General features: G+C 45.3%; 1 protein-coding gene across 1 annotated transcript in view; it reads right to left on the bottom strand.

Annotated features, from left to right (window-relative positions):
- hdac3 (histone deacetylase 3) overlaps positions 1-24,095 on the bottom strand; it is a 64,261-nt gene that overhangs the window by 27,678 nt on the left and 12,488 nt on the right. The window contains exons 2-7 of the mRNA XM_073067059.1: positions 23,139-23,221; positions 21,108-21,250; positions 11,334-11,415; positions 8,867-8,923; positions 7,180-7,235; positions 2,148-2,281 (exon numbers count right to left, since the gene is read on the bottom strand). Of these exons, the coding sequence (XP_072923160.1) occupies positions 2,148-2,281; positions 7,180-7,235; positions 8,867-8,923; positions 11,334-11,415; positions 21,108-21,250; positions 23,139-23,221 (555 nt within the window). The remainder of the gene's footprint in view (positions 1-2,147; positions 2,282-7,179; positions 7,236-8,866; positions 8,924-11,333; positions 11,416-21,107; positions 21,251-23,138; positions 23,222-24,095) is intronic.

Genomic DNA, 24,095 nt, shown 5'->3' with positions numbered 1-24,095 from the left:
CCAGACAGGGACGCAAGCCTGTCAGAATGCTCTCGGGTAAAGCCCTCTCCACCATTGAGCATATCTACACAAAGTGCTGTTACAGGAAAATATCATCCTTTATCAGAGACCCCTAGCACCCAGGACATGCTCTCTTTTCACTGCTGGTGATGTGGGTCCAGAGGCAGTACAGGAACCTCAGGACCCACATCAACAGGCTCAGGAACAATCATCACACTTCAATCACCAGGCTTCTGTATCTCAAACACCAGGAAATCTGCAGATGCTAGAAATCCAAAGCAACACACACAAAATGCTGGAGGAACTCAGCAGGCCAGGCAGCATCTATAAAAAAGAGTACAGTCGACATTTCAGGCTGAAACCCTTTGGATTTGCTTTATGGACTAGAGGAAAAAAGATGAGGAGTAGAGTTAAAAGGTGGAGGTGAAACCCGGCAGGGGGAGGGATGAAGTAAAGGGCTGTGCAGTTGATTGGTGAAAGAGGTACAGTGCTGGAAAAGGGGGAATCTAAAAGGAAAGGATAGAAGGCCAAGGAAGAAAGAAAAGGGGGGAGGAGCACCAGAGGGAGGCAATGGGCAGGCAAGGAGATAAGGCGAGAGAGGGAAAAAGGAATGGAAGGGGGCATTACCAGAAGTTTGAGAAACTGATGTTCATACCATCAGGTTGGAGGCCACCCGAACGGAATATAACGTACTGTTCCTCCAACCTGAGCGTGGCCTCATCGCGACAGTAGAGGAGGCCACGGATAGGCACAACAGAAAGGAAATGGGAAGTGCTGTTAAAATGAGTGGTTACTGGGAGATCCTGCTTCTTCTAGCGGACAGAGCGTAGGTGCTTGGCAAAGTGGTCTCTCAATCTACTAATGTACAGGAGGCCACACAGGGAGCTCCAGACACAGTAGAGGACCCCAGGGCTCTTGTATTTGCACAGCTTGTTGTCTTTTGCACATTGGCTGCTTGTCCATACTGCTGGATGTGGCCTTTCATTGATACTATTGTGATTCCTTCTATTTACTGGGAATGCCTGCAAGAAAACTAATCTCAGAGCACCATATTGTGACATATGTGTACTTTAATAAATTTACTTTGAACTTTTGAAAGCTGCCAATACAACTAGAATTTCCTTGCCTATAGCCTGTGGCCCTGCAAGGTTTTTACTGCTGAGATAATGGGAGTGCATCTCCACCAATTGAGTGTGGAGGGGTGTTGGGAAGGGTTTGCTTTGTGGAAAATTGCATGAAGGGTCGTTTTTAAGAAGCAACCCCTCCATAACAAGGTGGTACACTCAAAATTGATCTGCATCAAACCCAAGTCATCACTGAAGTCTACAGCCCATGATGTTGTGCCGACCTTTTAAACTGCTCCAAGGTTGATCTACCACATCCCTCCCAGATAGCCCTCCATTTTTCTACCATCCATGTGCCCATCTAAGAGTTTCTTATATGTCACTAATGTACCACCAAGCCTGGCAGCAAATTCTACACACCCACCACTCTCTGTGTAAAAAACCTACCTCTGACATCCACTCTACACTTTCCTCCTATCACCTTAAAATTATTCACCCTCATATAACCTACTTTCGCTCTAGAAAAAAAATCTTCTGGCTGTCCACTCAATCTATGCCTCATATCATCCGGCACTCCTCCCTGCAGATACACAATTCCTCCATGCAGAAAGCTAGCGTGTCCTGACCAGCCGCATCACCGGAACTGCAAAGCATCTGACCACCTCCCTACAAAGGGTAGTGAGGATCATTGGGGTCTCTCTTCCAACCATCAGAGACATTTATGAGGAGCCCTCCCATTCGCCCCACATCTCTTTGATCCCCTACCATCATGCAGGAGGTACCGTAACATTAGAACAAGTAACGTTAGGATGGTAAACAGCTTCTTCCCCCGGCCTGCTCTTCCTTTAAGACTACTGAACTCCCACCACCACCCAGGTCTCACACAGTAGCATTACACTGTTTACTTTTTAACTTGCATTGTAAATGCACCTTATTATTTGCTAATTTACGCGAGATAATATCACATGATGCGTTATAGGTGTGAGTTTTATGATCTGTGTTGTGCACCTTGGTCCAGAAGAATGTTGTTTTGTGTACAGCTGAATGACAATAAATTGAACCTGAAGCTTTGTCATGTCTCACCTGTTCCTGGGAAAAAGTAGTTCCCATACTTGTGGAAGGATACAGTCATGACCCTGTCTGTGAGGTAGAAGGCCTCCTGCACCCCATCGCCATGATGGATGTCGATGTCGATGTAGAGGACACGAGGGTGGTATCTACAGGAAGACAGCATCGATTACACCAGGCCAAAATTCTTCTTCTCATGGAGCGTAAAAACACAGAGGCTTTGCAACTCATTGGTCAGACTGAATTTAGAGTACTGTGAGCAGTTTTGGGCTGCTTATCTAAGAAAGGATGTGATGGTATTGGAGAGACCATAAGGCTTTCGGTTCTTTGCGGGAATGGGACCTACTCTCAAGGCCTCACAACCGGCAGCTTTTTGACATCCCAAGGACACGGCCTGGAAGACAAGCGCGCCTTCAGGGTACCAGATTTTCGTGGCTGATTCAGGGCAGTGCCCTGATTGAGGCGTCACAGGAGAACATGGAACATTGGAGTAGCGGGTTAGCTGCCGTGGGCTGTGTGTCCAGAGACCTGAGCCCTGGGGACCAACTCTCTGGGTGCAGAGATTGGAAAAAGCGACACATCAGACTTTTAACATCATAAATCAGCAGGCTGAATGTTATGTCTCCCCTCTTGCTGTGAAATGGGGACACTGTTTTTTCTCTTATCAGGGAGAGAGCCTGTGGTATGTCGAATGCATAGGTATGCCTGTTGGTGAACGAGTAGTTTTTGGGCTACTGCAAGCCTGTGTCTTTATTGATGCTTTGCTGCACACTTGAGTGCTCGGTGGGGGCCGCCGATGATTTTTGCTGGTGGGGAAGGGGGGCTTGCTGCCTTACTGCTGTTTATGCATGGGAGGGGGGTCTTTGGTGTTCTAACGTTTAACTGTCATTCATTCTCTGGGGCATTCCTGTTTCGTGGGGTGTTTGAGAAGAAAAATAATTTCAGGATGTATATTATATACATTTCTTGACATTAAATGTACCAATTGTAACCTATTGAAATTGTAAGATATAGGAGCAGAATTAAGCCATCTGGCCCATCGAATCTGCTCTAACCATTCAATCATTGGCTGATCTGGATCTTTTCCCCTCCTCAGCCCCACACCCCAGTCTTCTCCCCATAACTTTGATACTGTGTCCAATCAAGAACCTATCAAGCTCTGCCTTAAATACACCCAATGACTTGGCCTCCACAGCTGTCTATGGTAAGGAATTCCATAAATTCACCACCTTTGGTATAAGAAATTTCTCTGTATCTGTTTTAAATGGATGCCCCTCTATCCTAAAGATGTGCCCTCTTGTCCTAGACTCTCCCTGCATGGGAAACATCTACTCTGTCTAGGCCTTTCAGCATTCAAAAGGTTTCAATGAGATCCCCCCCTCAACCTTCTAAATTCCAGTGAGTACACACCCAGAGCCATCAAATGTTCCTTATATGATAACCCTTTCATTCCTGGAATTGTCCTTGTGAACCCTCCCCAATGCTAGCACAGGAGTCCAAAACTGTTCTCAATTCTCAAGGTGAGGCCGCGCCAGTGCCTTATAAAGCCTCAGCATCACATCCCTGCTCTTGCATTCTCGACCTCTTGAACTAAATGCTAACATTGCATTTGCCTTCCTCACCACCAACTCTACCTGCAAGTTAAGCTTCAGGGTGTTCTGCACAAGGACTTCCAAGTCCATTTGCATCTTAGATTTTTGGATTTTCTTCCCGCTCAGAAAATAGTCCGCACATTGATTTCTACTACCAAAGTGCATGACCATGTATTTTCCATTGTATTTAATTTGCCACTTCCTTGACCATTCTCCTAACCTTCTGCAGCCTACCTGTTTCCTCAACACTACCTGCACTTCCACCAATCTTTGTATCATCTACAAACCAGGTAACAAGGCCATCTATTCCATTATCTAAATCATTGATATACAGCATAAAAAGAACTGGTCCTAACACCGACCCCTGCGGAACACCACTAGTCACTGGCAACTAACTAGAAAAGGATTCTTTTATTCCCACTTGCTGCCTCCTACCAATTGGCCAATGCTCTAACCGTGGCAGTAACTTTCCTGTAATGCCATGGGCTCTTAACTTGGTGCGGCACCTTGTCAAAGGTCTTCTGAAAATCCAATGATATAATATCCCCCTTTACCTATCCTACATGTAAACTCCTCAAAGAATTCCAACAGGTTTGTCAGGTAAGATTTTCCCTTAAGGAAACCATGCTGACTTTGTCCTATCTTGTCCTGTGTCACCAAGTACTCCATAATCTCATTCTTAACTACTTACTCCAACATCTTCCCAACCACTGAGTTCAGGATAACTGGTCTATAATTTCCTTTCTGCTACCTCCCTCCTTTTTAAAGAGCGACATTTGCAATTTTCCAGTCCTCTGGCACCATGCCAGAGTCAAATGATTTTTGAAAGATCATTATTAACGCCTCCACAATCTGAAATACTGCTACATTAGACTTCACTTTCTCCCTATCAAATTTCAAGTTGAACTCAATCATATTGTGATCACTGCTTCCTGAGGGTTCTTTTACCTTAAGCTCCCTAATCACCTCTGGTTCATTACATAACACGGCATCCAGTACAGCAGATCCCTAGTAGGCACAATGACAAGCTGTTCTAAAAAGCCATCCCATAGGCATTCAAAAAACTCATTCTCTTGAGATCCATTACCAATCTAATTTTCCTAATTGATGTGCATGTTAAAATCTCCCAACACTATCTTACCATTGCCCTTTTAACAAGCCTTTTCTGTTTCCAGTTGTAATCTGTGGTCCTCATCCCAGCTCTTGGAAGGCTTGTATATAACTGCCATCAAGATCCTTTTACTGTTGCAGTTTCTCAACTCAACCCACAAAGATTCAACATCTTCCAATCCTATGTCACATCTTTCTTCTGATTTGATGCCATTCTTCACCAGAACCATGCCACCATTCCTATCTCTCCGATATCACGTGTAACCTTGGACATTTAGCTCCTAACTACAACCATCTTTCAGCCATGATTCAGTGATGGCCACAACATCATGCCTGACAATCTCTAATAGTGCAACATGATCATCCACCTTATTTCTTATACTCTGCACATTGAGATTTAACACTTTGAGTACTGTATTTGCTATCCTTTTTGATTCTGCATCCCTCATGCACTGATACTCACCCAGCTGGCTGCAATGTTGTCCTTTCATCTGCTTGCCCATCCTGACAGTCTGACTGTATGCTATCTTTGCTTTTTTTTAAACCATCCATTCTATCCTAAGTCCCTTCACTCTGGTTCCTACCCCCTGCCAAATGAGTTTAAACCTTCCTTAACAGATCATACCTCCCTCAGAAGAGATCCCAGTGATCCAAGAACCTGAAGCCCTGCTCCCTGCACCAGCTTCTCAGCCACACATTAATTTGCCAAATAATGCTGTTCCTACCCTCACTGGTGCGTGGAATAGGCAGCAATCCAGAAATTACAACCTTGGAGGTCCTGCTTCTTAGCTTTCTACCAAGCTCTCTAAATTCTCTTTTCAGGACCTCTTTGCTTTTCCTTCCTATGTCATTGGTACCAATATATACCAAGACATCTGGCTTTTCCCCCCTCCCCCCACCCCTCCAAAATGTTGTGGACATGATTCAAGATGTCCCTAACCCTGGCACACAGGAGGCAACAACCATCCGTTGTCCCGTTCACATCCACAGAATCTCCTGTTTCACTGACTATCGAGTCCTTATCACTACCGCTCCCCTCTTCTCCCTCTTTCCCTTCTGCACCACGGACTCACACTCAGTACCAGTAAGCCAGTATCTGTGGCATTCCCCCGGGAGGTCATCCCCCACAACAGCATCCAAAACAGTATACTTGTTATTGAGGAGAATGGCCTCAGGGGCGCTCTGCACTAACTGCCTATTCACATTTCCATTTCTCCTGACAGTCACCCAGCTACTCGCCTTCTGCAACTTCAGGGTGACTACCTCCCTGTAACTCTGATCAATTATCTCTTCACTCTCCCATACAAGCCGAAGGTCATCCAGCTGCTGCTCCAGATCCATAACGGTCTTCAAGAGGCTGCAGCTGGTAGCACTTTGCGCAGATGTAGTTCCTTGGGAGACTCTGGGTCTCCAACACCCAGCATGAAGAACACACAACAGCCATTTACTACACTAGGTACAGTAGGAGAAAGAAAAAGGGATCCTTATCAGAAACTTACCCACAGCCAATGCCTCTTTCGAGCCAAAGTCTGACGTTCCTACTCTAACTGGCCTGCTCCCAACAATGGCCGCCCATTGAGAGGGTCCAGGAGGTTCTCAAGAATTATTCCAGGAATGAAAGGGTTAATGTATGAAGAGCATTTGATGGCACAAGGCCCGTACCAGCTGGAGATTAGAAGAATGAGGGGGGATATCATTGAAACCTATTGAATATTGAAAGGCCTATATACAGTGGATGTGGAGAGGATGTTATCTATAGCGGGGGAGTTGAGGACCAGAGGCAATAGCCCCAGGATAGAGAGACGTCCATTTAGAATGGAGATGAGGAGCAATTTCTTTAGCCAGAGCTTGGTGAATCTGTGCAATTCATTGCCACAGACGGTTGTGAAGGCCAAGTCATTGGGGATATTTAAAGCAGAAGTTGGTAGGTTCTTGATTAGTCAGGGTGCCAAAGGTCACGGAAGAAGGCAGGTAAATGAGAGGGATAATAAAATCTGACATGATCAAATGGCGAAGCAGACTTGACAGGCTGAATGGCCTAATTCTCCTCCCACGCCTCATGGGATTTGATAACACTCAATGATCGGAAAGGCTTTGCCCGTGATGGTCCAGGCCTTTCTGTTCACTACAATGGTGGGAAAGGCCTCGCTTGTGATGGACTGGGCTTTTCTGTTCCCCTCAATCCCCACTGGCACCCAAAAATCCACAAACATCTCCAAAATTGCAACATGACCCAAAAACTAAAACATATATGCACTTGATTTATCTAGCATCTTCTGACACTTCAAAATGTTTTAGAGTGGGAAACACCACTATTTGTGTGAAATAGAATCAAAGTGTCTTACTTCAACAGTTCAAGGATCCCGATGACAATGTCGTTGACGTAACAGAAGCCCGAAGCCTGGGGAAGAGAAGAATTCAAAGTCAAAGCTAAAGTTTACTACCTTATGTTGAATGCCAAGCAACTGAACTTTGTTGACCAACGTCCTATGTGGGGCCTTGTCAAAGGCCTTGTGAAAGACCACGTAGACAACATCCACTGCCCTGCTTTCATCAACTTTCATGGTAACTTCCTCGAAAAACTCTAAGGTTGTTTAGACACAACCCACCATGCACAAATCCATGTTGACTATCCCTAATCAGACCGCCTATCCAAATACTCATATAACTGATCCCTTGGAATACCTTCCAATAATTTTCCCATTACTGGTGTCAGGCTCACCGGTCTGTAATTTCTTGGCTTTTTCTTAGAGCCTTTCTTACACAAAGGAATAACACTATCTTCCAATCCACACCCTTGGTGAAGATGTTTTAAAAATTTCTGCTAGGGCCTCCCACAGCGTCCATGGAAACACTTCGTCAGGCCCTGAGGATTTATTCACCCTAATTTGCCTCGAGACAGCAAACACCTCCTCCCTGAAGTTTGTATATGGTCCCTGACCTTGCTGCTGCTCTGCCTCACATCTGCCTCAGACACAGTAATGTGAGTAAACACAGGTACAAAATATCCATTTAAGATCTCCCCTGTCTCTTTTGGCTCCACGCATAGATGACCACTTTGACTTTCCAGAGGTAAAACTTGGTCCCTTGCAATCCTTTTGCTCTTAATCTATCTGTGGAAGCCCCAGGGATTCTCCTTCAGCTAGTCTGCTACAGCAACCTCTTGCCTTCATTTAGCTTTCCTGATTTCCTTCTGAAGTGTTCTCTTGCACTTCTTACCTCATTTGCTCCCTCTTCCCTGTACCTGCTATGAACTTCCTTCTGGTTCTCAACCAAGGCCTTAATATCTCTTGAAAACTAAGGTTCCCTAAACTTGTTACCTTTTCCTTTTATTATGACGGGAACTTTGAAACTCTATACTCTCAAAATTTCACTTTTGAGGGCCTCCTAATCTACACTTGCCAGATCCTTTCTGATACCATTAAAATTGGCCTTTCTCCAATTAGAATCTCAACCCAAGGATCAGATCTATCCTTCTCTATAATTATCTTGAAATTAATGGCACCATATATTACTACACTGAGATTCATTTTCTTGCAGGCATTTACCAGGAAATAAAATACAAGAGAATTCATGAAAAACTATACACAGAGACTGAAAAACAACCAACATGCGAAAGACAAACAGTGCAAGTAGAATAATACTGAGAACATGAGAAATCCTGGAAATCGATGCCACTGTGTTGAGTTTCTTCGTGAGAGACGTGGACGAGGAAATGCATTTCAAACATTTTCACATGTTGGCAGGTAGATGATTTAGTTCATCTGATTCGCATCGGTGTACAGACATGGCGGAGAAGAAGCAACTGGAAATGTGTAGGAGGAAATGCGATGCTACCAAGCAGACCAATCACAGCTGTTGTGGTCTGCGACACCGCGACACGAGTTAATTTTTTGGGGAGGTGCACGTCACCCTACGGAGTAGAGTACGCGGTACCTACAGCGTAGATGCGACGCACAAGTATAAATCAGCCTTTGGTCTGATCCGTGAGTGTTGTGTGTAACTGATTCTTTTCATCGGATGGTGCAATACCTCAAATTTCTTGGCATGGTGAAGTCCTCCTGCCCAGTTGATGGCGATATCGCACACCTGGAGACACAAACACACAGTAAATCACGAAGAAGAAAAAATCTGCAGATGCTGGAAATTCAAGCAACACGCACAAAATGCTGGAGGAACACAGCAGGCCAGGCAGCATCTATGGAAAAAAGTACAGTCAATGTTTCAGGCCGAAGCCCTTCAGCAGGACTGGAGAAAAGTGCTGAGGAGTTGATTTGAAAGGTGTGGGGAGGACAGAGAGAAACGCCAGGAGATAGGTAAAACTTGGACAGTAGCTTCCAATCACCTGATGGCATGAACATTGATTTCTCAGACTTCCACCCACCCCTCCCCATCCCTCCCTCTCCAAGTTTCACCTATCGCCTGGCATTCCTCTCTCGCCTCCCCCCACCTTTCAAATCTACTCCTCAGCGTTTTTCTCCAGTCCTGCCGAAAGGTTTCGGCCCAAAACGTCAACTGTACTTTTTTCCATAGATGCTGCCTGTCCTGCTGAGTTCCTCCAGCATTTTGTGCGTGTCACACAGTAAATCAACCCAATTCCAGCACCAAGAGCCAGGGTGTGCAGCACAAGCAAGAGGCAGGGCAGAGAACAGGGAAAGAGAAAAAGGATAGCAGGAGAGAGCGAGAAGACCATAAGATATAGGTGCAGATATAGTCTGCTTCATCATTCAATCATGGGCTGATCCAATTCTTCCCGTCATCCCCACTCCCCTGCCTTCACCCCATACCCTTTGATGTCCTGGCTAATCAAGAACCTATCTATCTCTGCCTTAAATGCACCCAATGACTTGGCCTCCACAGCTGATCGTGACAATAAATTCCACAGTTTTATCACCATTTGACTAAAATAATTTCACTGCATCTCTGTTCTAAATGGACATCTTTCAATCCTAACGTCATGCCCTCTTGTCGTAGAATCTCCTACCATGGGAAATAACTTTGACATATCTAATCTGTTCAGGCCTTTTAACATTTGGAATATTTCTATGAGATCCCCCTTCATTCTCCTGAACTCCAGGGAATACAGCCCAAGAGCTGCCAGACGTTCCTCATTCAGTAACCCTTTCATTCCTGGAATCATTCTCATTAATCTTCTCTGAACCTTCTCCAATGTCAGTATATCCTTTCTAAAATAAAGAGCCCAAAACTGCACACAATCCTCCAAGTGTGGTCTCACGAGTGCCTTTTAGAGCCTCAACATCACATCCCTGCTCTTATGTTCTATACCTCTAGAAATGAATGCCAACATTGCATTTGCCTTCTTCACCACCAACTCAACCTGGAGAAGGTAGGCTTGCTAGGGAAAAGGTGCATGAGATATTATGAAGGGTTGGGGTGAAGGTGAGGGCAAAGTCGCCATGATAGCATAGTGTTTAGCGCAACACCATTACAGCTCAGGGCATCAGTGTCCTCTGTGAGGAGTTTGTAGGTCCTCCCTGTGAAATGTAAGGGGTTTACCCAGATGATAAAGTTTCCTCCCACAGTCCTACTGGTTAGGTTAATTGTCCCGTGATCAGGTTAGGGTTTAATTGGGGTTGTCGGGAGGTGCTGGGTAGTGCAGTTCGAAAGGCCGGAAGGGCCTGTTCTGCTCTGTATCTCCAAACAAAACAAGAAACAGATGGGAAAGTCTGTGAAACACGAAGGATGTTTCCAATAGTGGGAGAGTCTCAGAGTAAAAGTTAGCTTTATTTGTCACATGTACATTGAAACACACAGTGAGATGTGTTGTTTGCACCAACAACTAACACACTGGAAGGATGCGCTGGGGGCAGCCCACAAGTGTCACCACGCTTCTGGCACCAACATAGCACGCCCACAACTTCTTAACCCTAACCCGTACGTCTTTGGAATGTGGGAGGAAACTGGAGCACCCGCAGAAAACATACAGTCATGGAGAGAACGTATAAACTTCTTGCAGACAACAGCGGGAAATGAACCGTGATCTTACAACTGGTATGCTGTAAAGTGTTATGTTAACCACCACATAACCGTGCCACCCACAAACAGAGGGACATCCCTTTCCAATGGAAATGGAGAGGAATTTCTTTAGCCAGAGGGTGGTGAATCTATGGAATTCATTGCTACAGATGGTTGTGGAGGCCAAGTCAATGGGTATATTTAAAATGGAGGTTGATAGTTTCTTGATTAGTCAGGGTGTCAAAAGTTAGTCAGATTAGTCAGGAGAATGGGGTTGAGAGGGATAATAAATCAAACATGATGGAATGGTTGGGAAAGGGTGGGGAAGGAGGTCAGAGGGAGCAGTCAGACTAGGGAACTGGACTGACACAAATCTAGGCCAATGCATGAGACTGAGATCAGGCAAGTGCAGGGTGCGAAGTAGGTTACAGAGCCTTCCACACCACTGAAATCCCTCACCCCCATTGCTGTAAAGCAACGCCCAACTATTTATTCATGGATGAGGTCACAGTGACAGATTTACCTTGTTATTCAGTTGTGTTGCTCCCTGTAGAGAAGCTCCCGTATAGCGCGAGCAGAATTCAAATAATCCAGGAAAAACTGGACTAAAAACACAATACAAGTTTCATTCAGTTACAAGCAGGGCAACTGCTCTGTCCATGACAACAAGAAACTTCACAGTTGTGGACACAGCTCCGCATTTCATAGAAACCAGCCTCCCTCCCCCATGGACTCTGCCTCAGTAAAGCAGCCAGCATTATCAAACATCCCAACTACCCCAGTCATTCTCCCTTCCTTCTCACATTGGACGTAGAGTATTTATATATGAAATAATCAGTATCTCAGTACACAAGACAATGATAACCCAACAGCATCTTAGTACACAGGACAACAAACCACCCAGTATCTCAGTACACAGGCCAATAAACCACCCAGTATCTCAGTACACAAGACAATAAACCACCCAGTATCTCAGTACACAGGACAATAAACCACCCAGTATCTCAGTACACAGGACAATAAACCACCCAGTATCTCAGTACACAGGACAATAAACCACCCAGTATCTCAGTACACAAGACAATAAACCACCCAGTATCTCAGTACACAGGACAATAAACCACCCAGTATCTCAGTACACAGGACAATAAACCACCCAGTATCTCAGTACACAGGACAATAAACCACCCAGTATCTCAGTACACAGGACAATAAACCACTCAGCATCTCAGTACACAGGACAATAAACCACCCAGTATCTCAGTACACAGGACAACAAACCACCCAGTATCTCAGTACACAGGACAATAAACCACCCATTAGCTCAGTACACAAGACAATGATAAACCAACAGCATCTCAGTACGCAGGACAACAAACCACCCAGTATCTCAGTACACAGGACAATAAACCACCCAGTATCTCAGTACACAGGACAATAAACCACCCAGTATCTCAGTACACAGGACAACAAACCACCCAGTATCTCAGTACGCAGGACAATAAACCACCCAGTATCTCAGTACACAGGACAATAAACCACCCAGTATCTCAGTACACAGGACAATAAACCACCCAGTATCTCAGTACACAGGACAACAAACCACCCAGTATCTCAGTACACAGGACAATAAACCACCCAGTATCTCAGTACACAGGACAACAAACCACTCAGCATCTCAGTACACAGGACAATAAACCACTCAGCATCTCAGTACACAAGACAATAAACCACCCAGTATCTCAGTACACAAGACAATAAACCAACCAGCATCTCAGTACACAGGACAATGATAAACCACCCAGCTACTTAACAGTTAAACACACACAGGATGCTGGAGGAACTCCGCAGGTCAGGTAGCAGCAGCATTTATGGAGAGGAATAAACAGTTCACGCTTGGGGCAAGACCCTTTATCAAGTCGGGTGAGGGGTCTCTGTCCTAAACATTGACTCTTTATTCCCCTCCATAGATGCTGTCCGTCCTGCTGAGTTGCTCCAGGATTTAAAGAGCAAACACGAGGAAATCTGCAGATGCTGGAAATTCAAACAACACACACAAAATGCTGGTGGAACACAGCAGGCCAGGCAGCATCTATAGGGAGAAGTGCTGTCGACGTTTCGGTCCTGACGACAGCACTTCTCCCTATAGATGCTGCCTGGCCTGCTGTGTTCCACCAGCATTTTGTGTGTGTTGTTGTTCCTCCAGAATTTTATGTGTGCTGCTCTGGATTTCGAGCATCTACAAGAGCTCGTGATTAAAAGTGACCAGTTAGGAGACCGAACTGACTAAATTTCAGATCCCACATATACGGGAGTAAGACCAGACAATTACCCACCATCTAAATCATAGCTCTGCAACACCTACATATGAAGAATTGCTCAAAGCACCAGGATCATGGCCTTCCATACTCCTCCCATCCACGTGTATATCCATTAAACTTCTTTTAAATGTTGAAATCAAACCTGCATCCACCAATTTGTCTAGCAGCTCGTTCCACACTCTCACCACCCTCTGAGTGAAGAATTTCACCTCAGGTTCCCCTTAAACCTTTTACCTTTTACCCTTAACCTATGATCTCTGGTATACTTCTTGTGCTCTTAATCTCTTCGCTAACTTTCAGTTCCCTGGCCCTGATCACCTCACCTACACCATGGATGTCCAGTCCCTGTACATTCCCATTCCCCGTCAGGGCCTGAAAGCTCTCCAGCTCTCTGCTTCTTTCTCAATAAAACAACCAATCTTTTCCCCTCCACCATCTGGCTCTCACCCTCAACAATTTCTCCTTTGACTCCTCCCACTTCCTCCAGAATTGAGAGATAGCTCTAATGGCCCCAGCTATGCCTGCCTTTCTGCTGGCTATGTAGAATAGTCCATGTTCCAAGCCTTTCCTGGTAATGCTTCTCAGGATGTATATTGTATCCATTTCTCTGACATTAAATTGTACCTTTGAAACCTTTGATATTGGAGATGCCCCAAAGGAAGTCCATGAAAATGATTCCGGGATCGAAAGGCTTATAACGAGGAGCGTTTGATGGCTCTGGGCCTGTACTCACTGGAATTCAGAAGAATGGGGGGGTGGGGGAGGATCTCATTAAAACCTATCCAGTGTTGAAAGGCCTAGATAGAGTGGATTAACAGCGGACCAATCTATCATTAGCAATGGACCAATCGATTCACAGAGAGAATGAGCTTCACATAGGTCAGGGTGAAGAGTTTATAAAAGGAATGTTTCACAGGGCTTGCCGCATTAGTGGTGATCCAATTGATTCATTAGAAGTAGAAAATGAAAGTAAAGCAGGGTCAAAGCGGAACCTCATTTTGTGGGTAGACCAGTGCAGAAGTGGAAATTTGAGGCGTGGCTCAAGAGGCTTCGGTGAGGAGGCACAGGTAAGGCTGCTGTTGTAGTTGAATAAAAAGTCACCAAATTACAGCTACGGTAGTTAAATAAAGGTGGGATGATGCAGGATCAGGTGATGTGCAATAGCTGCATGACGTGGGAGCTGATGGACCCCAATGTGGTTCCTGGTGACCACATCTGCAGCAAGTGCTGGCTGCTCGAGGAACTCGGGCTCAAAGTTGATGAACTGGAATCTGAGCAAACACTGAGGCACATCGGGGAGGGGGAGAGTTTCCTGGATTCTCTGTTTCAGGAGGTAGGCACACCCATTAGATTAGCTGCCTCAAATTCGGACTGTGGCCAGGGACAAGAGGGTGTGACTGTGAGTGAGGCGGGTAGCGGTTACAAGAGACAGTGCTGGAGGAGCCTCAGCCCTTGAGCTTGTCCAACAGGTCTGAGACTCTTGCTCCCTGTGTGGATGAGAGTGGGGGCTGTAGGAAGGATGAGCAACCTAACTGTGGCACCGTAGTTCAGGGAACCATTCAAGAGGTGGGAGAAAGAGAAGTGTAGTGGTAATTGGGGATAGTATAGTCAGGGGAATAGACAGAGTTCTCTGTCGTGAGGATAGAGCACCCTGAAGGCTGTGTTCGGGACATCTTATCTGAAATGCAGAGGAATTTGCAGTGGGAGGGGCAAGTTCCAGTTGTCCTGGTCAGTATGAGTACCAATTTGACATGGGTAGAGCAAGGAAAGAGGTTCTGCTCAGGGAATTTGAACAGCTAGGGACCAAATTAAAAAGCTGAACCAAGAAAGGTGGTCATCTCTGGATTACTACCTGAGCCACGTCTAGAAGATTATAGAGTTAAATGCATGGCTCAAGGATTGGTGTGGGAGAAGTGGGTTTGAATTCATGGGAAATTGGCATTGGTATTGGGGAAGGAGGGAGCTGTACCAATGGGATGGGCTCCACCTGAACCGGAATGTAGATCCTAGTGAATCTCATAACTAGGGCTGTGGATAGGAGGGTGGGTTCAACAGATTGGAGAAGTATGGATAAAGTAAAAAAAGAAAAGTGTGGATAAAGAAAAAACAAAAAAGAAAAAAGAAAAGTAAGAGTGGAGTGAAGAAAAGTCAAGTGCAAAAAATCACACGATTTTAAAAGCACAATGAGTGTAAGGGCACTTTATTGGAATGCACATAGTATTCGAAATAAGGTCAGTGAACCTGAGGCACAAATCAGTACAAAGGGGTATGATTTAGTGGCCATTAAAGAGATGTGGTTGCAGTGGGGAGAGGACTGGGAATTAAATATTCAAAGATATCAGGTAATACGGAAGGATAAGCAGGAAGGTAAGAGAGGTGGGGTAGCACTCTTAATTAAAGAAGAGATCAGGGTGATAGAGAGAGATGATATAAGATCTAAGGAGCAGAATGTTGAATCCATCTGGGTAGAGATTAGGAATGGTAAAGAGAAAAAAGCACTGGTGGGAGTTGTCTATCGGCCACCGAATAATAACATTACAGTGGCACAGGCAACAAACACAGAAATATCTGAGGCATGTAAGAATGGAAAAGCGGTTATAATGGGGACTTTAACTTAGATTGGGTGAATCAAGTTGGTTGAGACAGTCTTGAGGAGGACTTCATAGAGTGCATCTGTGATGGCTTTCTTGAACAGCGTGTTACTGAACCTACAAGGGAACATGCTGTCTTATGTCTGGTCCTATGCAATGAGACAGGTAAAATTGTAGTAATTGATCTAGTAGTTAGGGATCCTCTTGGAAAGAGTGATCACAGTATGACTGAGTTTCTCATACAAATGGAGGGAGCAATAGTTTGATCGAAAATCAGTGTATTATGCCTAAATAATGGAGATGACAATGGGATGAGGGAGGATTTGGCTAGTGTAGACTGAGAACACAGGCTATATGATGGGACAGTTGAGGAATGGTGGAAGTCTTTCAAAGAGATTGTTCATGGTGCTCAACAAAAGTATATTCCAGTTAAAAGCAGACAATAACGGTGGGGAGAGCCAGCCTTGGATAACTAAGGAAATAAAAGAAGGCATCAAACTAAAAGCACATGCATACAAAGTCGCCAAGGGTAGTGGGAAACTGGGAGATTGGGAAAACTTTAAAAAGCAGCAAAGAACCACTAAGCCAGCAATAAAGAAAATAAACTAGCACAAAATATAAAAACGAATAGTAAGCGTTTTTATAATTATATGAAGTGGAAAAGGGTGGCTAAAGTGAACGCAGGTCCTTTGGAGGACAAGGGGGAATTGATATTAGGTAGTGAGGAAATGGCCAAGGCTTTCAATGAGTATTTTGTGTTGGTCTTCACAGTGGAGGACATGTCCAACATGGCAAAGAGAGATGTTACGGATGCAATGGGAGTTGAGGCCCTCAATACAAGAACTATCACTAAAGAGGTAGAGCTAAGCAAACCTGTAGACCTGAAGATAGGAAGTCCCCTGGTCCTGTTGGAATACATCCCAGGGTACTGAAAGAAATGGCAGAAGTTATAATAGAGGCTTTGGTGATAATTTTACCAAAATTCTCTGGACTCTGAGCAGTTCCCGGTAGATTAGAAGACAGCAAAGAGGGGAACAGATGGATGTTATTTACTTGGAATTCCAAAAGGTGTTCTATAAGGTGCCGCATAAAACACTTATCCATAGGATAAGGATGCATAGAGTTGGGGTGATGTATTAGCATGGTTAGAGGATTGGTTAACCAATAGAAAGCACAGAGTTGGGATACATGTGTGTTACTCTGGTTGGCAATCAGTGGTGAGTGATGACTCGCAGGGGTTGGTGCTGGGCCCACAATTGTTCACGATATACAGTAACCATCTGGAAGAGGGGACCGACTGCAGTGTATCTAAGTTTGCTGATGATACTAAATTGAGTGGAAAAGCAAACTGGGCAGAAGATGCGGAGTCTGCAGAGAAATATAAATAGGTTAAGTGAGTGGGCAAGGGTCTGGCAGATGGAATAAAATGTTGGTAACTACAAGGTCATCCACTTGGGAAGATAAAATGGAAAAGCAGATTATTATTTAAATAGTAAAAAAAATTGCAACATGCCAACAAGAAGGCAAAGAGAATGCTGGCCTTCATTGCTAGAGGGATTGAGTTTAACAGCAGGGAGGTTATGCTGCAACTGTACAGGGTACTGGTGAGGCCGCACCTGGAGTACTGTGTGCAGTTCTGGTCTCCTTACTTGAGGAAGGATATACTGACTTTGGAGGCGGTGCAGAGGAGGTTCACCAGGTTGATTCAGAGATGAGGGGGTAGACTACAAGGAGAGATGCGTTGCCTAGGACTGTACTTGCTGGAACAAGAGGAGATCTTATAGAAACATTTAAAATTATATGAGGGCGGAGCTTAGGATGAGGCGCCTAACGGCGACACCTTTGATTGCATCTTCAAAAACAGCTCTATTTCTATCTTTAATATCTCTTTTTTTTCCTTTTCAGGATTCTTTTGAAGACCCTGACCTGAGTTACACGCTGACTTTGGTTCTTTGCGGGAATGGGACCCGCTCTCAGGGCCTCGCGACCGGCCTCTTTTCGATATGCCGAGGACGCGGCCTGGAAGACTAGCGCGCCTTCAGGGTGCTGGATTTTCGTGGCTCTGGAGGCGGGCGGATTCAAGGTCGGTGCTGCTACCTGGTGTGTCTTGGGAATACACGTAAGATCGGAAGCAGCGAGCTGGCTGTGTGCCCAGAGACCCAACTTCTTTGGGCACAGAACTCCGAAAAAGCGACGCAACAGACTTTTAACATCATAAATTGGTGAGCTGTTCTGTTATGTCTCCCCTCTCACTGTGAAATGAGTGCCTATGGTCTGTCGAATTACCGGGTGAACGAGCAGTCTTTGGGCTACTGCAAGTCTGTGCCTTTACTGATGCTTTGCTGCACGCTTGAGTGCTCGGTGGGGGGTGCAGATGCTTTTTTTCTGGTGGGGGCGGGGGGGTTCAATGCTTTGCTGCTGCTTACACGTGGAGCGGAGCGGGGAGGGGCCTTTGGGGTTCCAACATTTAGCTGTCATTCATTCTTTGGGGCAGTCCTCTGTTTCTGTGGATGTTTGCAAAGAAAAATAATTTCAGGATGTATATTGTATACATTTCTCTGACATTAAATGTACCTATCGAATTATGAAAGGGATAGATAAGATAGAGGCAGGAAAGTTGTTTCCACTGGTAGGTGAGACTAGAACTAGAAAACATAGAAAGCCTACAGCACAATACAGGCCCTTTGGCCCACAAAGCTGTGCCGAACATGTCACAACCTTAGAAATTACCTAGGGTTGCCCATAGCCCTCTATTTTTCTGAGCTCCATGTACCTGTCCAGGAGTCTCTTAAAAGACCCTATCGTATCCGCCTCCACCACCGTTGCCAGCAGCCCATTCCACGCACTTACCACTCTCTGAGTAAAAAACTTACCCTGACATCTCCTCTGTACCTACTCCCCAGCACCTTAAACCTGTGTCCTCTTGTGGCAACCATTTCAGCCCTGGGAAGAAGCCTCTGACTATCCACATGATTAATGCCTCTCATCATCTTGTACACCTCTATCAAGTCACCTCTCATCCTCCGTCACTCCAAGAAGAAAAGGCAGAGTTTACTCAAACCATTCTCATAAGGCATGCTCCCCAATCCAGGCAACATCTTTGTAAATCTCCTCTGCACCCTTTCTATAGTTTCCACATCCTTCCTGCAGTGAGGCGACCAGAACTGAGCACAGTACTCCAAGTGGAATCTGACCAGGGTCCGAAATAGCTGCAACGTTACCTCTCAGCTCCTAAATTCAATTCCACGATTGATGAAGGCCAATACACCATACGCCTTCTTAACCACAGAGTCAACCTGCACAGCTGCTTTGAGCATCCTATGGACTCGGACCCCAAGATCCCTCTGATCCTCCACACTGCCAGGAATCTTACCATTAGTACTATATTCTGCCATCATATTTGAATTACCAAAATGAGCCACTTCACACTTATCTGGGTTGAAGTCCATCTGCCACTTCTCAGCCCAGTTTTACATCCTATCAATGTCCCGCTGTAACCTCTGACAGCCCTCCACACTATCCACAACACCCCCAACCTTTGTGTCATCAGCTAACCCATCCCTCCACTTCCTCATCCAGATCATTTATAAAACTCACAAAAAGTAAAGGTCCCAGAACAGATCCCTGAGGCACTCCACTGGTGACCGACCTCCATGCAGAATATGACCCCTCTACAACCACTCTTTGCCTTCTGCGGGCAAGCCAATTCTGGATCCACAAAGCAATGTCTCCTTGGATCCCATGCCTCCTTACTTTCTCAGTAAGCCTTGTATGGGGTACCTTATCAAGTATTTATTAAGTACCTCTGCTATTTCCTCCAGTTCCATACACACTTTCCCTGTCACACTTGATAGTCCTATTCTTTCACGTCTTGTCCTCTTGCTCTTCACATACTTGTAGAATGCCTTGAGGTTTTCTTTAATTCTGTCCTCCATGCTCTTCTCATGGCCCCTTCTGACTCTCCTAATTTCCTTCTTAAGCTCCTTCCTGTTAGCCTTATAATTTTCTAGATCTCTAACATTACCTAGCTCTCTGAACCTTTTGTAAGCTTTTTTTTTCTTCTTGACTAGATTTATTACAGCCTTTGTTCACCACGGTTCCTGTACCCTACCATAACATCCCTGTCTCATTGGAACGTACCTATACAGAACGCCACAGAAATATCCCCTGAACATTTGCCACATTTCTTCTGTACATAGCCTCAAGATCCAAGGGAGTAGATTTAGGATAGAGGTGAGATGCTTTTTTCAGAGAGTGGTGAATCTGTGGAATTCTCTGCCCAATGAAGCAATACTCAGTAAATATATTTCGGACAAAGTTGGATAGATTTTTGCACAGAAGGGGAATTAAGGGTGGAGATGGCCAGATCCATGGCCAGATCAGCTTTGAATGGCAAAGCAGGCTTGACCGGCCAGATGGCCTACTCCTGCTCCTATTTCTTATGATGTTTCCTGTGGTGGGGGAGTGTAGCCTCAGAACAGAAGGGCATCTAATTAGAATGCAGATGAGGAGAATCTTCTTTAGCCAGAGAAAGAATGTGTGGAATTCATAGCTGTGGAGGCCAAATCATTGGGTATATTTAAAGCGGAAATTGACAGGTTCTTGATTAGTCAGGGCATGAAGGGATATAGGAGAAGACAAGAGATTGGGCCTGAGAGGGAAAAAGATTCCTTCATCTCCAGCCCTTTACCTTTCCCACCCACCTTCTAGCTATCCTCCTTTCCCTCCCCCCACCTGTTTACGCTGGGGTCTTCCCCCTTCCCTTCCAGTCCTGAGAAGGGTCTCGGCCCAAAATGTCAACTGTTAGTTCATTTCTATAGATGCTGCCTGACCTCAATGGAAAACGCATGCTTGCATTTACCCTATCTATACTCCTCGTAATTTTGTTTACCTCTATTAAATCGCCCCTCATTCTCCTGCACACCAGGGAATAAAGTTCTAACCTATTCAAACTTTCCCCAAGACCCAGATCCACAAGTTCTGGAAACATCTTTGTAAATCTCCTCGGTATTTGTACTAACATCAATTTCTCCGTTGATTTCAAACACTATTATACCACATTTCTAGCAGATTTTGATCAGGCAGAGTGAATGGTCCATTTCATATTTAGCGGTTAAGTACAGAGCTGAACTCTGCCATGGACAGTCCAAGCTTGGCTGCAAAAGGAGCAGGATTGGGTGTGGGACTAGTAACTCCGTCCCGTGAGAACCCAGAGCTATAGAAGCTTCAAAGATCTCATCCATGGGAGAGGAAGAATACACCCAAAAATCTGGTCAAGAAAGAGGACTCTGGTGAGCTAGTGTCAGCAGTCTAGTCGCAGTGGACTTAAGTAAAATTAAATATAGAGCTGTCCGTTAATACTAACAGTACTAGTCTTTATCTTACCAATCGTCCCCCACATTGAAGGTGTTCAGACTCTTGGTGAAGCCCTGCATGTTGTTGGGGCTCACTCGCTGTAAGAAGTCGATGTAATCCTCGGAATGAAAACGACACATATCGTGCTGAGAGGCCTGGTACGGCTTGAAGACCTGAGGGAAGAGAGCAGTTATACGGGTCCCCCTTGGGCAGGTTACAGACACCGTCGCGGCCAGAGACACCATTGGGCTGGAGAAACTGTTGGGACCTCCACCAGGTGTACAGTTCTCTTTGCCCCCATTACAGGAAGGGTTTGGAGAGGGCAACGATAGTGTAGCAGTTAGCACAGTGCGTTACAGTGCCAGCGTGAGTGAGTGAGTTTCCTGCCGCTGTGCACAGGTGCTGGCCTTCACTGGTCGGGGCACCGAGAGTGTCAGGACGTCTTGATGCAGCTCTATAAAACTCTGGTCAGACCACACCGAATCTTGTATGCATTTCTGGTTATCCTGTTAAAATAGGAAGGGTGTGGAGGCTTTGGAGAGGGTGCAGAAGTTTACCAGGGTGCTATCTGGATTAGAGGGCATGTGCTTTCTCTAGAACAGCGGAGACTGTAGGAAGACCCGATACTATTACAGGATTTGGGTGGGAGGGGATGGGATAAAGATCCTGAAAATGTGAGGTGCAGAAGTAACAAGAGACCATCAGGATGGCATGATTGAGCAGTCAGCACAATCACTTTACAGAGCCAGTGATCGGGGTTCAATTCCTGTCCCAGTTTGTAACGAGTTTGTACATTCTCCCCGTGACAGCATGGGGTTTCTCCAGGTGTTCTGCTTTCCTCTCACACTTCAAAGTAGCACGGGTTAGGGTGAGCTGGTTGTGGGATTGCAGTGTTGGCCGACACTTGCTGGCAGCCCCCAGCATATTCTTGCTGATTTGATTTGACTCAAACAATACATTTCACTGTACAGTGTTTGCATCTGTACTCGACAAATAAAGCTAATCTTTGAAGACAGCTCAGGGTGAGGCCAAGGGACAGCACAGTAGTGTAGTGGTTAGCACAATGCTTTACACTACCAGCCACCCAGGTTCAATTCCTGTTGCTTTCTCTAAGGAATTTATATATTCTCCCCATGACCACTTGGGTTTCCTCAGAGTGCCCTTGTTGGTAGGTTAGTTAGTCATTGTAAATCGTTCTGTGATGAGGCAAGGGGACTGCTGGGTTGGGCAGGAAGGCGCTGTTCTGCGCTGTATCTCAACAAATACATAAAAATATTCTCCACTTTTAATCATTTTCTTTCTCGTCAGTCTAATGTGTTTTTGATGTTGTTTATTATTACACCCTGGAGGCATTGAGGGCTATGTAAGAGGGAAGGGTTAGAGTAACTGAAACTCTAAGGTTAGCAAAACATCATGTTCTACCTATGTAATAATATGGTTACTGTATAGTCTTTTTAAGCATTTTCCAGTTTCTGGCTATAGAAATGAACCCATTTCTTCCCCATCTTCCATGCGGGTGAAGATCACAAGCTACGCAATGGACAGCACAGACACCGGAATCAAGAGAAACACGCCAGGTTCTGGAGAAACTCAGGAGCTCACGCAATCGACGAAGGAAGATGGACAGTTGATGTTCCACGCAGAGTCTCATCACCCAGATTACAGCCGCCTTTACCCAAAAATCACTGCTGGCAGGAGATAATTGATTTCTATATTTTACAATCCCTTCCAGCCCAACAAGCTGAGCCTCCCAGCAATTCACTGATTTCATCCTAGCTTAATCACAGGACAATTTACAATAATCAAACAATGTACTAACTTTGGACTGTGGGAAGGAACTGAGCACCTGGAGGGCACTCACGCGGTCATGGGGAGAAGGCAGACTCCTTACAGAGGACGCTGGCAGTTAAGTCTGATGCCCCAAGCTGTAACAGCATTGCGCTAACCGCTACACTGAGAGGTGGGAGTGTGTCGGCTATCAACAGCAGCAGAGATGCCTGCTTTGTAGTACAGATCCCTGCAATTCAGTGCAATGAAACGCTCCCAAGTCACGGCACCAACCATCATTTTTTTGTAGAGTCCGTAGTGAAGAACCAAGCTGTGTGTGAGAGACAGGCGATGTGGTTTCATTGGGTGTCCAGCACCTAAACAACAACAGACACAAAACACTCAGTCCACAGGACGGCTTGTTCACTTATCTTAGACATGCTTGTGCTGTGTGTGACTGTTGGTACTGTGCTACTGCAAAGAAACACCGCTTTGTTTGGCTGTAGTCATAGGTGTTCATGTATGGTTGATTGACAATTAAACCTATACTTTTATTACTCATAACCACAAGAGATTCTGCACATGCTGGAAATCCAGAGCAACACCTACAAAATGCTAGAGAAACTTGGCAGGAAAAGAGCATCTATGGAAATGAATAAACTGTCAATGTTTTGGGTCGAAACCACAAGGCACAGGAGCAGAATTAGGCCATTCAGCCCACCAAGTCTGCTCTGCCATTCCAGCACGCTGAGCCCGGATCCCACTCAACCCCATACACCTGCCTTCTCACCATATCCTTCGATGCCCTGACCCATCAGGAAGTGATCAACTTCCACTTTAAATATACCCACGGACTTGACTTCCACCGCAGTCTATGGCAGAGCATTCCACAGATTCACTACTCTGGCTAAAAAACTACTCCTTACCTCTGTTCTAAAGGGTTGCCCCTCAATTTTGAGGCTGTGCTCTCTAGTTCTGGAGACCCCCACCAGAGGAAACATCCTCTCCACATCCAAACTATCTAGTCCTTTCAACATTCAATATGTTTCAATGAGATCCCCATGCATTCTTCTAATGTACAGGCCCAAAGCTGCCAAACTCTCCACATGTTAACCCCTTCATTCTCAGAATTAATCCCCATGAACCTCTTCTGGACTCTCTCCAATGATAACACATCTTTTCTGATATACCAGGCCCAAAACTGTTGACAATACTCCAAGTGCAGCTTGTCTAGGCTCAGCTTTTATATTC

This window comes from Hemitrygon akajei, chromosome 15, assembly GCF_048418815.1.
Source record: "Hemitrygon akajei chromosome 15, sHemAka1.3, whole genome shotgun sequence".
NCBI lineage: Eukaryota > Metazoa > Chordata > Chondrichthyes > Myliobatiformes > Dasyatidae > Hemitrygon > Hemitrygon akajei.
Note: the sequence above shows the minus strand (reverse complement) of the source record. Positions and strands in the feature narration are given on the sequence as shown.